Genomic DNA, 16,181 nt, shown 5'->3' on the forward strand with positions numbered 1-16,181 from the left:
GAGCACCAGATTTCAGGCACTGGGTAACTCAGTGGCTACTACTCCTCTGCAACATCTGATGTCAGATTTCCAGGAGAGCTCAACATCCATCGGATGTCTTGGTAGCATTTCTGTGTCCTGTGAATCACTGTCAGAAATTAGTCCTTTTGCTGGTGCTCTGGGAAGCTTTTATCCTCTAGCTTTCCCCCTGCCTCTCTTTCAGTGGACTGATGATCATGCTGTTTTTAAGTATCTGCTCGGCTAATAGGGTAAATAAGTATATCCATTTTTTTTCAAGCAGGGTTTTGGTTTTTTGGGGTTTTTTTGCATCGGGGTCTCTGAAGGCAGACTTGTAAAATCTGTGAATCTGCTGGTGCACACAGAGAGCAATCGAACATCAGACAAAATGTGCACATTCATGTTCCCATCCTGGATGTAAATGAACTGGCTGAATGAACGTGTCGGGGAGAAACCCGGATCTGACTCCCCGGTTTTCCTCACCTGCCCTCCCTGTGGACACCCCATGCATTTCTCCGGCAACTCCCTCTCTTCCACAGGGGCTTTGCGACCCACCCTCGTCCGCTCAGCCGCTGGCTTCATTTTCTGGTGTCGCGGCAAAAAAGGTGCCGCCTGTGCTGGAAATGGGATCTTCCACTATTTAGCAAGGCTTTGCTGAATGAGTCATCAAAGCCGGCTGGTATTGGCTGGGCTGGTGAGCACCCAAGGGATTGCCTGGCAGAGGCTGCGAGGCCTCGCTTCATTCACAGAAATGTGGGGATGCTAGCCAGCCCTTTCATTCACACGCACAGAATCTCATTCACATTTTGCAGTTTCGCTAGCCGCTTCTAATGAAGAGAGCCATTTGGGAGCAATAGGGTTTTCTGGGCAGTAGAGACACGTAAAAATAGGCTATGGTGTGTATATTTGCTGTTGCTATGCTAGGAGGATGAAGAGAGGAATGAATGCTGTGTGGATGCTGTAGCAGGTTCGCAGTGTGGTGATGAAAGGCTATTCCGCAGATCACTAGAAACCTGCTTTTACACTGACTAGGACATTGCCATTACTCATCACTGCTGGGATAAAAGGTGCTGACTTAATTTTCATGTGTCATGAATATACTAATGAATACCTGTATTTGAGCTGGCTGTTTCACTGTATTTGCACTTTGTATACTGCAGCCTTTAGTCATGGGAAAGGGAAGGAATTCCATAGGATTTTTCCTTTAAATTGTGCTGCAGTTAGTCATTTGTTTAAAAAAAAAAACTTTGCACTACGCAGCTTCTCTGGTCTGAATTTGTTTATAATGCAGTGTATTGTCCTACATCCAAAAGATGTTTTGCAAAGATCAATTTATAGAAAAGAGCCATATGGCTTATGATGGGCATTGTGTATCACAATGCTGTATACATTTTGTATTTTTCAAAAAAATGTAGGAGAAATGAAATATCTGTTTTCTGCATGTTTTGCTGCTTCTCAGATCAAGTGTTTGTGGCTGACATTTATGCTTAATAAGACCTGGTGCATTTTTTTATTTTTCACTGCAGGATGTCAGTTTGCTGCTACCTGGACTTTAGAATATTCTTTTAGTTTTTTTCAGTTTTTCAGAATTAAACCAAATATTCCAGTGAACTGAAGATCCTCTTCATGTTTTTCTTCGGAGTGAATATCAGTGGTGAAAGAAAAAACATCTGTTAAGCCTGTTGTTGGATATCAGAAAAATACTTTTCTTCACACATAGGTACTTTATCTAATTCCTGCATTAAAATAGAAGGTTGTTGTGGAGTAACAGGGGAGAAGGATTTCTTTCTCTATCAAAAATTGGATGTAACAGTTTCCATGAGAGATAGCATTGACACAAAGGCACTTTAGTCTGTTAGGTTGCTTTTGTGGAAGAAAATGTGTATATTCTTTAGTTCTGTTGTCTGTTGTTAAAATACTTGTGTGCTTCAGGTATTCTGAAAACCTTTAAGGTGTCTGTGTTTTGCTGGGGGAGGGGGGCTATATATGTGTAAATATTATCCAGATATTTGCTACCTAATTGTGGCTTCTTTATAGATTCACAAATATGTGAGGTGGAAGAACATTTAAACAGAAGAATAAAGTGTGGTGTTCCATAAAGGCTGTTAGTTCAGTTTTAAAGGTAATTGCCTTTGGTACCAAAAGGGTGGTGGTGGGGGGGGGAGGAATTAAAGGTTGGAAGGAAATATCTGTTTGAGAAGATAGGAAAAGGAAATTTGAGAATTGATTGGTGCTAGTGTGCTGTAAGTGGGTGGATGGTTTTTTTTCTTCTTTTTTTTTTTTTTTTTTGCTACAGGAAGTGATTTGCAGTGTTCACTGAGCCTTTTGTTGAAAAGGGTCCTTCTCATTTGTGTGAGTCATGCTTTTGCTGTGAGCGAGTTGGCAGCTCTAAGCAGGACTGGGATCTCTGTCATAGAAAACTGTTACTTCACCCAACCTTAACAGGGAACCATAAGAAATTTCTTTAAAATATATATTTTTTTGTTCTTCCTTATACTCTTTTCTTTTTTACCCCAAAATCTTGTTATCCGTCCGTGTTGTTATGAATCGCCTGCTATGTTAGCACAGGCATCTCCTGCGTTGGCATCAGATTTGCCAGAACATATGCAGGAAACCAGATAGAAGGGCATGCTTCAACGTACCAAGTATAACCGCTTCAGGAATGATTCGGTGACATCAGTTGATGATCTTATTCACAATTTGTCCATGAACAGCAAGGTCTCAGCAGTTGCTACGACTTCGACAGCACCTTCATACCTGGTCTCGCCAGAGGTTCTCCGCAAGGACCAAGAAGATGGACCCACCACCCTGTGTACCCTCATCCATAAAGTGTCCCACTTGAAACTCTCACACACGGGCAGCCTTTTGGGTATCAAAAACCTCTCCTCTGCAGTAAAGGAGCTTGCTGTCTCCAAGTTGCAGGGAAGCTCGAGTGCTTCTAACACAGCAGCAGGGGCTTCAGACAACACATGTAACCTTGTCTCTGCCACTTCGTGTTCTCAGCAGGACGTGAGCAAGATGAGTATGGGGAAAAAACCACGGTCAGAGGAAATGCACCCGGGAGGTGAAGACTGGAATCAAAGTAGCAGCTTTGTCAATAAACCCTCTCGAGGATGGCTGCACTCGAGTGAGAAGATCCTGGGACCTGGTGTGACATACATTGTGAAGGTTGGTCTGATTTCTTCCATTCTCTGTTTTTATCAATGAAAAATTCTCTGCTGGTTTTGATGACAGGCTAGACAGGCTGAAAGGATGTCTATTTGTATATTCCTTTTTTTGTGCATAATGCATGGTATGTAAATGCAGGAAGGCAGGGTTGGGAAGCTGTGTTAATTTGTTAAATTAGAGCAAACCTGCAAATAGGTTCTTTGTCAGATAATGTTCTACAGCTGTGTAAAAATACTGTTCCTAAGCTAAAAGCTGGGTTTCTTACTTTTTGTTTTTGTTTTTTTTTTTTTTTTTCCTTCATCTGAATTTAGGTTTTCAGTGTTATCTAGCATACTGTATATATCTTGGATACATAGGCTTTCAATATGTCTGGTGCAATATACAGGAGGAAAGAAAGACTCCTTGATGTGTGAAGAACTGTTAATCTTGCATGATATTTCAGTTTGAAAATACCTCTAAGGACATGTGTGTTTTTAAAGTGAAATTATATTTGAAATCTTAGAGCAGCAAGGCACAGAGCGCAATTCTTATCATGTTCCACAAATAGAAATACTGTTGTGGGTAGACCAGAAAAATGCAGCTTGTTTTACATAATGAGAATTCAGCCACCTTAAACGTTATTGCTCTTTTCAGTTCATTGACACAGCATGTCAAGAGCAGAGAATCCCAAGTTTACAGGGTAATATTTCCATATGCTTTAAAGGTATTTTGAAATGACCTGTTAAATTAGAGCCTTTGAGAGAAGGGTAGTGCAATGTTTTTGTAGTCAGGTAAGATTCTGGTTACACCTTCCAGCACAGTGTGCAGGAAGTGTAAAAATAACATTATTGTCCAGAATTCATTCTTCAGTCACCATGTTTTATTTGCCGAGTGACTTTTGTATCTTAAGTGTTAAACTGTTTTGTAGCAGACTATTAATAAGATTACAGGTCTGTTTTTAATCTCATCTTATTTTGGGTATAAAAGTCACAGTGTGACTTTATATCAGGATGCTTTACAACTGAGTGACAGCCTTGTTGCTTAACTCTCACCGGTTTTTCTCAAGTCTCATTATCAAAAGCAGAGTGCATATTTAACAGTTGGAGCACTAGGAAGCAGTTTTCTTTTCTTTCTGTTAGTGGTGATGGTAGATTTTGCAAGTGATGGTAGATGGAGTAAGTTGGCCAATTCAGAAACCTATTGAAATTGTACTGTCTTTTTTACTACTCTGAGATTTACTGGAACTACAAAAGAGTCAGTGCTACCTTTCAGAACACAAACTGCTGCTCTGTTACTGTTCGAGAAGTGTCTCGATAAAAATAACCCACTGATGCTAGATACAGTGGTGTTGAGACCCCATCGTTTTTTTGTACGGAAATATTCTGGTTAATGGGAGGTCATTTACCATGCTCCCGTGAGCTCAGGGAACTCAGCTATTTCTTTTCTTATTTTGCTTAGGATATTGTAAGTAGGCAGATAATGACTGTGAGAATTCACTGCTGCTGTTTGTTTTACCTGAAGTGATCATTATGAAGCAGAACAAACACAGTATTCATTCTCTTAATTTTTTCAGTGGTTGACCTTCTGTATGCTAGAAGAAGCTGATATCCTTGAATTGAAAAGAGAATTAAAATTATATACAAGTGGACTTATATTTAAAGTTAATAATTAACCCATATCTAACACTGATAGTAGAACAAATATTTTTAATTAGTGCAGCTGGTATCAAATACACGAAAGTGTATTTATACACATTATGTATATTAGAATTTTCAAAATAAACCATTAGCACCATACAACTTACATTTTAGGTGGTTGTTAATGTCATTAAAATGTATGGAATCTAGGTTATTGTTTCTATTAAAAAAATAGGGTGATATCTTTAACTTGGTGCTCTCTGGCATACAGAGTCACAGAACAGTGCTCTAAATGTAAAAACAAAGGTTAAAAATAAATATAAAAATCAGTCGTTAATGAATGAATGAACTGGTTAGTTCATAATTTGCCTGTTCATTAAGTATCTCAGAATTTTCCTCAGCAACTGCAGATAAGAATAGAAGTGCAGTTCCCACATCATTAAACATTGTAAGTTCCCAGGGCTTTTATGCATTCAGACCATCAAATCAATACATAGATAATGTACACTGAAGGGAAACATTCCTTGGATACCTCATGGCTATATTGACTATCTGGGGGACTCGTACCATGTTTAATTAGTATCATATGCCTTGCAGAAAATTCCATATGCCATTAGTTAAATGAGACAAAATTAGATTTGTTGTTAACCAGCAAAGCTTTCATCATTTTGTGTGTAAATGTGCACTGGGTTACCATTTTCTCATTAATCCACATTCAAAACATGAAAATGACCTATGGGACAGGGTAAATCGTAACTATTGGGCAGTTTGATAACTCACATTGGAATCTTCTGAAGTAAGAGACACAAAGTTCCTATGTGCAATGTATGACAAATCTGTAACTTTACTGCTGTCTCCACATTTTCACATATTAACAATTTTTTAAATGGGCAGCATAACTCTAACGCTTAAAAATGGGTATAGGATTATGGTAAACACGAGCTGTGTTCTGATCTTCGTGGTCTGCTGCGATGGAATTACCTTCAGCCATAAAAATGCTGACACTTTCTATTTTCTTTTTCTCCCCGTGGATTTCATGTTGCATTTTTATATATTATTTTAATGGGAAAATTTTCACAAAAAAAAAAAAAAAAATTGTAACAAATTAGACAATGACCATAGCCATATTAGGGGCCATGAAGTGGTGAGGTACTGATATTTTACTTAACATTACTGCTGAACAGTTTATGGATTAATGAAAAAAAAATGAAATAGTTTGCTGTGATGGAAGTCATTGAAGTACCCAGTGTTTTCACCATAGAAGGACTGATTACTATAGGGAGTGATTATTAATGTTCATGTTGTCAGAAAAACAAATAGATATAATAAAAAAGTGTAAAACTGTATAATGTAACGGTAGTTAAATGTTTCAATGAAATCTGTTTGTTTCCAATAATAAATGTCTACTGATGAGTTTAACTGGGTAATGGCATAGACATTTGGGGTTTTGTTACATTTAATTAAGAGCACAATCAACAGTCAAGAGGCAAATGGATATCGGTCTTTAGGTAACTCGTGGTTGGGTTTTGTAACAAGTGATGAGCTTAAAATGCTGTTTCTTAGCAGTTTGAAACTAAATAAACCCAAAATACTATAGCATAATTTTATAACCCTATATACAGTATATCCACAAGAGCTAATGAACTGTAAAACCAAGACAGTGGTATAGAACAGACCTGGCTAAATCTAGTGTTAAAAAAAAGATACAAAGATAGTATCTGAGACATAGGAAGGAAAAAGGACTTCATCTAAAAGAAGCACCGCAAGCCAGGCAAATAATATTACAGTGAAAAGCACGTTAAATTATTAATATTATAGCAAAGTATCTAAATAGTTTAATCCTAACTACAATTATTTCTTTAGCATTTTAACACTTTCATGTCTTGGAAGGGGATAACAGCGATTTACATCTGATGAGTGAAATACACATCTTTTGTGAAACTGTTCAAACACATCACCAAGTAAAGGCTTCAGTTCTGCAAACATTTCCGCATGACACTGTTTATGGGAACATTCTCATTGAAATAATTGAGGCTACTCCTATATGCTGCAAGTTAAGTATGTGCTTAAGGATGAACTGAATTGCTGTGTTGCATGCTCTTATTGCATCCTTTTATTCTGTACTATAGTATTCCCTTCACCATACACACAGGGCAGCTGTGATTTTAGCAGATCTCTGCAAGTAGACACAGAATTTACACAATTACCTTTCTCTTTAGTGGCTAACCCAGACTGCGAAGCACAGCCTTAAGTGGAGCTAACATGGTGGAAACTGCAACATATGCGGCCTTCCCTTGGAAGACTTCAGGGCTCTTTGGAAGAATGTTTCTCATTTTTTCTTTCTGCTCTAACAAAAATTGATTTGCTGCTGGTTTGAAGTAAGAGCAAGATACCAATGCTTGGTGGCTTTGTGGTGGCACTCTTTGCTCACCTGTTTGAAAGGTATCCAGCATAGCTTGTAAGAAAAAATGAAGAGGATTTCTTGCTTCCTTTTTACTCCTTTAAATAGACATAAAGTCAAATTTACAATCTACTTGATAAAAAAAAAGAATATTAACATTACAGCAAGACTTCTTAGTTTCTCTTTTTGGTTGATGCTAAATTTATCTTCCTTCGTTATAGAAAAATTTGTGCAAAGTTTTTTTGTTTGGTCTTTTTTTTTTTTTACTCAGATTTAAATTCTGCTTCTATCAGTCAAGTTGCGGTAGTGTTAATGGTTAATTGCTGATAGTTTGACATGGCCCAAGTGAAAACATACTCAGTAGGATTTCGTGCATGTGATTCTAATAATAAGGAACACAGTCCTAAAGCATCCTGTTTGTAATGAGGTTTACATGTTTAAGAAGTGGGTTGTGTGTTTCAGCCATATGGTAATAATAGGACTGAATACTGATCCTTCAGTTCAGAGTCTGTTATCCTCAACCCACATACCCAAACAGTGTTAGCCAGAGCTCAAAGGCTTACAAAACTGGCTTATCACCGTCGATTTTAAAGCTGCATGAATGCAGGTTAGGGGAGAGAGAAGTAAGTGACAAAGACAGCATTGGTTTTAGCAATTAATCCCTCCTAGTATGCCATATTCCTTTGCAGTCAGTTAGAATCCTTCGCATTTTCTTTCACTGTTTTTTGGGCTGTGAAAGAACAACACTGATGCCTGTTGCTCTGTTGAAAACCTCTTTTTTGAGCTCCATGGATCTGAAACACTGTGGGTCTGTTGTACAGCCCACTGATCTGAAAAGAGCATTTCTCACAGAAATTAAATCAGATCCTACAAGCAAAAATCATACAGTAGAGTCTTTAATTATAATATTATTCTAATTACATGAATCAAGTACTATTACTGTACATTTGCACACCCTTCATAGAGAGCAAAGTACGTAATGATTTTGGTGCTGAAGGATTCAACTCTCAACATGAATGTCTGGTCTGCCGTACATTTGGAGTGTTTGCAAAATGCCTTGGAAGCTTTGGCATAATTTCCACACCTAGGGTTATTTCATGAGTGACACAATATGGGCACTGTTAATGTAGATTTGAATAGTTCAAGTCAGAACTGTATTTTTTAAAGGAAAAATTGTACAGTCCTGCTAGTTATTTACAGTTTTAAAATCCACAAATGAATTTAGCTGGTCAGTTTAGGAAGTAAAAATGCATTCAGTCAGAATTTGTTCTCTGTTTTTCCTTGGAAATTAGATTGTTGGTTTGTTTGCTTGTCTTCAAATAATGGTTACAGTAAGAATACCATGTGCCCAATGTAAGTATCTGCCACTACAAATGTAAAGAAAACACACAGATGAACCAAGATCTTCAGGGAAAACCCGTACCTTTCTTCGCTGCTGGAGACAAGGCACTCCTTTGTCCCAGTGGCAGGGCACTCCTGTGTCCCCTAGCCACATAATCCATTGAGGAACCTTGTCTCCATTAACACACCAGCTTTACTTGTGCTGCAGCCTGGCTTCATTTTATAGTAGAAAGTTGAAGTCAATGCACAAAGTATCAATATTAAATTTTCTTGTTGTTTGCAATGGGAAAAAATGCAGATCTGCCCTGGGATAGTGCCAGGGACCGCCAGCCTTCCCAGCTACTGACACTCTTTCAGGGTGATTTACTCCCCTAAGCAATGAAACAAATTCCATAGTTGTAGAGGAAGAGGGGTTCAGTACTGCTTCTCTGCAGTTCTACATAGTCATGCAATATTCATATTTCATTTGATTCTATATATTTGTGATAAAATGCGATGCAGCTCTAGCTTTGGCTGCTCCAGGCAGGTCTGAGGCAGAGCTTGTCCATTTGAGTTGTGCTGGGAATAATGATGGGACTCAGTGCAACCACCTTTCCAGTCATCACTTGTTTTCAGAGGGGGATTGGGCGCAATTTAGTAACGGTAATCTAGAGTGTTTGTTTAATAAGTGATAGATATTCCCCTAGATTTTTCAAATAAGGGTTTCAAATAGGCCCAGGAAAGATTTCAGTCTTGAAAGGTTGACTCAGACAATCCAAGTCACAGCTAAAACTTAAAACACTAAAAAAGGCCCTTTGAAATTACACACGAATGGCAAGCAAAAGATAAAAGATAAAAACAAACAGGGTATAGGGAGACACAAAGAAAATAATGTGAGGTAAACAGAAAAAGCTGTCTAGGCCTTTTTTCCACAGCACCATCACGTTATATTTGTGATAACAGGGATTTTTGTCTTTTTTTGTTATCTCAGAACAAATCCTGAAATTAGAGACATAAGTAGACCAAATATCATAAATAATAAGGACAAGACTGAAAGAGAGATATTTTCTCTTAAGATATTATCTTAACTTGCTCAGCATCATTTCCATCCTTCTGGATATGTTGCGGTACTAACATGCCTTTATTCCCATTTTTGGCTCTTATTAGCATAGGAATTATATAAGGGAGTGCATGTCTCATTGGACGCCAGCATCCTGACTGACATTTGACACTGCATACCTCTGATGCAGTAATTATCAGAAACAGAATTGTCTCTTTTCTTATAGACAAGCTGCTTTAATTAACCACAGGACACTTTAAAAGTACCCTTAATTTCCTGAGAAATTAGAATGTTTCTGAAACGCCACCTTTGCCACCGAATGTAGGGGACATGTTTTGTCACCACATGTTGAGTGCAGATGCTACAGGGTCATTCATTTTTACTTACTTTTTTCTAAAGTCTGAGCAGGAATGAAGATAAAAGGCTAGGCGGATAAACTGTGCAGAGTCTTCTTCTGAAAGGAAATAATTAAGTGTGAAGCTCCAGTGCAAACACCACAATAAACTGTTAAAAACATATCAGCAAAATATTTTGAATCTACCCAAAGCCTTTTCTTGGGTCAGAGACAGAAACTATGAAGGCAGTCGCCAGTATGGTCCTGTTCCTAGGTGACTGTTATCCTTAACAACACTCAGGAATGATAAAAACCTCCAGAATTAATGAGCTTTACAAGGGCCTGATATGAAATCAAGCTGCGCTGTCAGATGCGTTGAACCTGTTTCTCTTACAGCACTTCAGCAATGTTAAGAAGGCAATGAAGTCTGGCTCACTCTACTGTAGGATTTATAATAATAATAAAATAATAATAATAATAATAATAATGAGAATAATACCTAGCTCCTATGAAACACTCATTGTTAATAGATCCTTATGCTCTACAAAGGGATGTTTGTTTATTAGCTTTAATACAAAGCACTATTTAATGCAAAGTATCAAGCTTTTGATTTTACGGAAGAGGAAATAAAGATGTAGAAGATTTAAGTCATTTGCTTGAGGGTCTCCAGGAAATTGTTGACAGAGGTGAGGCTTAGACAACACCTAATTGCAGTGCTCTTCCACCAGACCCAACTGCTCTGTAAAGTTGCTAGAGTGAAGGTCTGCTGCTGTAAAAGGTCTCTAGCTGGGTGGGCAGAATAGGCAAATCAGAAAATATCTTTTCAGTTTGCAAACTGAGCACATTTATGATAGAAATTGGAGTAGAAATTTTGAAGGGACAGAAAGACAGCTTTGCCCAGGTCAGCAGACACTACCTTTGAGTAATGGTCTTCTTTCATGCACTTGTAATAGTTGTCAAAGGAGGTCCAGCACACTGTGCACACTGTGCATGCCACAGCAGGCAGGGAGAATGGAAGATTCCCTATGAAATGCATACCTAAAAATGTTTTGTAAAAGACAATAAACTGTTTATAAGCTCAAAGTTCATAGGATGTATGGATGTTTTGTAGGATCAGAGTTGTGGAGAATACCCTGGATACAGCAAGATACAAGATAGGTTTTGTTCACATTAGAGACTTAGTCTGGTATACGTTGTGAGCTTGAAGTGAGCAGTATTTATGAATGTATTTTTTAGATCAGCGTTGTGAATTGCAATTCAGGTTGCTCAATGATAAGCAGAAAGAGTAGTAAGTTATGTGAGAGACATCTGAAAAAGTAGAATTGATGCACAGCCTGTAGAGTTAGGTGCAGCAGACTTTTCAAGTTGAAACAAGATTGAGACTACTTAAAATACTGTTATTTATGTAGTGTAGATTACCCCTGGATCTGAGACTGTTCTGTAACCATTGATTTGTTACAGCAATAGTTACATTGGATAAATAACCTGCACATGAAGCAGGCCCACTATGGAAGAGAAAACTTAAAATACTGATTGTTGAAGATGTATCTTTCTGTCATTTTGAACCGTTTGTAAATTAATTTTACAGCCATAAAAAAAGCAGAAAGCACTAAGTAAATAGAACCATTATATGAACCCTCAAGGACCTGGAAGAGCAGGGCTGCTCAGCGCAGGGCGCACAAGCTGGGAGCTGCGGGTGTCCGTCCTGAGCTGAAGCTGTCCTTGGGGCTTTTGGGCAGGGGTGCTGGGGAGGGGTCCCAAGCGAAGCTGGTTGGGGCCGTTAGGGCCTGATGGTGCCCCCAGCCCCCCGGAGCTGCTCTGGTGGGATTCTTCCTGGCCTTACGCTGCTTTAAATCCAATCCGGGATGTCTTTTGCCTTATTCCTCTGTTCTGCGCATTGGAGGCCATCTTTTGGGCACTCTTACTGTGAACACAAGTAACTATAGCTTAAGCATAAGAAAGTTAAAGATTGGTAAAGATTCAGTAAAAAGATGTGTTTTAATTGCTGGACTCTTGTGATGAAGACCAGAAGTACATGCAGCATTGATATAAAAAAAGACTCCTTCCCCCTCCCTCTATGTTTTGGATTTTCAGCTTTAACAGTGACAGGTCCTTCCTAAATCACACCTCCAAATGTACAGTTTTGAAAGCATAGCCATATAGCATTTCAGATACTTAGCATAGGTTTATATTCGGCATAGTGGAAAAGTACCTGTTAGATTTTTCCATCTTCTGGGTCTGTGCTTTAAAAATACTCCTCATCAAGCAGTCCTGCTTAATGACTGAGGTAGTATAAATTCTTTAATAACTAGGTATATTCACAGTGTCCATACATATATTGAATATATATGTATATATTCTTTAATAACTAGATATATTTACAGTGTCCAGTATAAATTCTTTAATAACTAGATATATTTACAGTGCCCATATATATATATTGAACATATATTTTTTTTCTTTAATAACTAGATATATTTACAGTGTCCAATATAAATTCTTTAATAACTAGATATATTTACAGTGTCCATATTTACAGTTTCAAAAGTCTAATTATGATTTTCAACTATTGAAGCATAAGGTTTTGGCTGCAGAAGTTTTTGCATGTCTGTGTTAAAGGAATTCTGATGCAGAACATAAGCTGCTAGAACTAATCTGCATGGTGCTTCAAAGGGAAATATATCAGCGGATATTCAAGGTAGCAAGCAAAACAGTCTGGAAAGTGTTCACTGAATTAAAGTACGCAACTGTGAAAATCAAACAATTCATCTGTGATACTGCAGTGCATACTCTAAATGGTTCACACTGATTAATATCACACTGATTAATATGCAGTAATTGCATTCACCCTGTATTATGTATTTTTAAAATTAAACCTGAAAAGTATAGAACTAAAGTTTTTTTTCCAAATGCAGACTTTTTTAAAGAAAACTTCTGGCACATACAAAAAATTGAGGCATAATGCAGAATGTGTTTACATTTAAAATAATACAATAAATCATTGTCCAGTGTGTGCACTTCTGGTTCCAGCATTTCTGAGGTTTTGTGTGCAAAAACGTACATCTGTAAAATAAGAACCTAAGAAATATCGTATGTGCAAAGCTACCGATATGGGACTTTTGTAGAATCTTGTGAAAGCCCAGTCCATTTAGCATCTGTACTGTGTGAATATTTTTGAGCATGATGTTGACAATCTTATTTCATCCACATACAAGTGAGAAATAAGACAAAGGTATTTTCTTTGAAGATGCATTGTTTTCCACCCCATTTGAGATGGAGATTAGAAAATTGTCAGAAGCAAAATTTTCTTCCCAGTGGTATCTTTCCCCTTACTAGCAAGAAATGAGACCTTGGAGTTGACCTAAGAAATTGCTTTTCAAGATAAGATAAAATATATTCTTCCTCCCCTAGCTGAATCCTTGGCCTTTTTTTTTTTAAGGGTTTCTGAATCATTACTGTATGATTTGATTGTGAGATGCTGCCAGAATGCTTTCACAGGGGACAAACGTAAAACCACTATTAATATCTAGTGAGAATTGTAGACGTATACCAAATGCAATGGATTCTTCTTTTCTTATGGAGGTTTATGGGATAGACTTTTAAATTGTTTTCTTACCGTTAAGGTGCCCCATATTCTCATGTTTTGTGGAGATTTCTACAACTACGCCTGTCTGCAACTCTGATACAGGAAAAGTGGAAAAAATCCAGTTTATTCTAGTAAAATTAAGTGAAAATACATTCTATCAACAGAGGAAAACTATGCTCTGAAATATGGTGAAAATATTCTACGTTGTTGCACAGCTTTTCTTCAGATATCTCCTTTCCCCAGCAACTGATACTAGTCATGTGAAATCTTCATCAGACTTCAGCGATGTGTTAACAGACATGGAAAGTACTGCTTAATATTGTTCTATCTTCTGTCCTTCTGTCCTGATATTGGTGGCACATAAGTACATTTTCTTTTGCAAATGCTGTGCTCTCTCTGTGCCTCATCATCAACAAGATTTGGAGGCATTCAACAGGTGTTCATATCTTCTCCAAGGCCTCTTTGTTTATATGAGTCCCTAGTTACTGAAAAAGGACTTGATAGCTTTTCTAATCTCTGTGGGAGAAAAAGGAATAGCCTATTTCCAGCTTTTTCAGTCTTTGCAAATCTTGATATCTTTTTATATATAATTGTGTTTGTCAGATTATTAACAGTTATATACAGCTTCCCACCAGTACTTTAAAATAGTTATCAGTTTTTATATACTGCATTTCAGAAATAATAAAAAATTAGCAATTTTTTAGACTTAAGGATTCTTGATAAGCATTCTTAATAACAGTGGCACTGTATATTTGTGCATGCTTGAAGTCAACATATAGGATTTCAAGGTCTGTGTATATATAAAAAATACATAGATGCATATATATAATATATATAAATAAAAGTAGGTATATATAAATAAAAATTATTTTTTGTCATGTTAAGGCAGATTGATTCTTTTTTATCATTTAAGTAACTCAATGCAAGAAAGACGTGTGAAATAGAACAAAATAGTTGCCTTCCTTTATTGAGAAGCTGATTTTTCTACTGGCAGTGTGTTAGACTTAAGATGAATTTATTTAGAAGAAAAAGTTTCACAGCCTTTCAGTATTAATTAGTCAATGCTAGGCACTTTGTTTTATAGTTGATCGCAGAATCCCTCTGGAAGTCTCGCTTTACTTATGACTGAAAGCCTTTATGAAAATCTTCAGGAAATTCACTGTAAAAGGATTTACATGATTAAAGCTAGACGTCTAGCAAATATGCAGTGACTCACAGTCATGCAGTGAAAATTTTAAAACGTGACCTTTCTTTTTATTATTTTGTACTCTGTATGCTAAACAAACACTGTTTCTGTTTGGTGCAGTGAATCAAAATATATCAAGGCACAGACATACCGAGAAAGTCTTATTTCCCTGCAGCCTCTTATGAAAATGTTTTATAACTCTACTATGACAATTAAATCAAGAGCTTATGAAGGTTACCTCTTTTACGAAAATAGTTTAATAGCATAATTTTAGCAGCATTCCTGTTACTGAAAATTGAAGCATTCAGTTTAAAGAACAAAATAGACAAGCAATACGTTGTAAACATCATAAGTTGCCAAATAGCATTGAATTATACTAAAAATAATGTGTTAATTAACGAATCAAAGTGTATAAATTGCAGAAGTAATTTCTGGGAGGTACTGATCTGATGCACAAAATACATGTGTTTGCCTCCTAAATCCCTTTATTATCACAGTTGTGCACACCTGAGCCTTGTGTTCAAACAAGATAAGGCAGTTCATTGAAAGAGCAGGCTAACAGTCACCAGTTAAGAATTGGGACATTTAAAATATTTTTATACGACAGAAACCAGTTATTGTACAAGAGGAAGTAGGAAAGAGCTAGGTGTTGGCCAAACCTGGAGGTATTCTTGGGAGAACTGTGTTCCCTTCTCACCCATTACTGAAGAAGTGAACCACCTATTTCCAAGAGAAATGCAAACCTATTGACAGTCATATCCATCATCGTTTGTACTCGTTCAGAAGCTCTGTTGGTTTACTTGTCTTGTGGAGCAATTTGTGATGATAAATTTACAGCCAAAGGGTCAAGGCTTATTTGTAGTTGAACCCTGAAGAAGACTTGTTTTTAGATTTTTCCGTTCCATTTCCATTCAATCAATCCTTACTTAGAGTTTTCTGTCTGGATTAGAACATGCATTCTTTAATGAGAAAAAACCCTTTGGGGGAAATATTGATTCACTATAAAGCTCTATACATGATTACTTACTGCTATAAAAATTACCAACTGCAGAAGTATGAAAGCACAGAAGAGTGCCTTTCTGCTTTTCATGACAGCATATGTTTATGACACATTTTTGGTGTTAGATTCTGACATTGTCTAAATATAGGGCCTTTTCCTCATTCAGAGTGAGGATGCCAGTGTTTCTTTCATGCAGGATTGCTGCTCCCCTGAGCAGGTATGCCTTTGTGCAGGTACCGGGGAAGCGCGGGGCAGAGGTACAGAGCGAATCCCTCAGCATACGCTGGTAGAGTACAGTCATCAGGTACCCTCAGAGATCTGTGTCTTCAAGTAGTCCTGAAGATGTGTCTTGCCCCAAGGGGAGGGAAGGGCAGGAGTCTATGGCATGGCTGGGAGAATAACACTCATGTTAGGTAAGATCTCAATGTCATGTTACTTGATAGCTAAGCAGAGCATTTAAAGGCAAATATTTATATCCCAGACTACCAGAGAAACTGAAATCTGTAGCAGCTG

General features: G+C 37.4%; 1 protein-coding gene across 1 annotated transcript in view; it reads left to right on the forward strand.

The window, feature by feature from the left end:
* Positions 1–2,382: 2,382 nt before the first annotated feature.
* Positions 2,383–16,181, forward strand: part of SHC3 (SHC adaptor protein 3) — a 65,037-nt gene continuing 51,238 nt past the window's right edge. Inside the window, exon 1 of the mRNA XM_009461751.2 lies at positions 2,383–3,165. Coding sequence (XP_009460026.1) covers positions 2,626–3,165 — 540 coding nt within the window. The 5' untranslated portion in view covers positions 2,383–2,625. The remainder of the gene's footprint in view (positions 3,166–16,181) is intronic.

This window comes from Nipponia nippon, unplaced genomic scaffold (assembly GCF_047370975.1).
Source record: "Nipponia nippon isolate SJK-2023a ecotype South Korea unplaced genomic scaffold, ASM4737097v1 scaffold_8, whole genome shotgun sequence".
NCBI lineage: Eukaryota > Metazoa > Chordata > Aves > Pelecaniformes > Threskiornithidae > Nipponia > Nipponia nippon.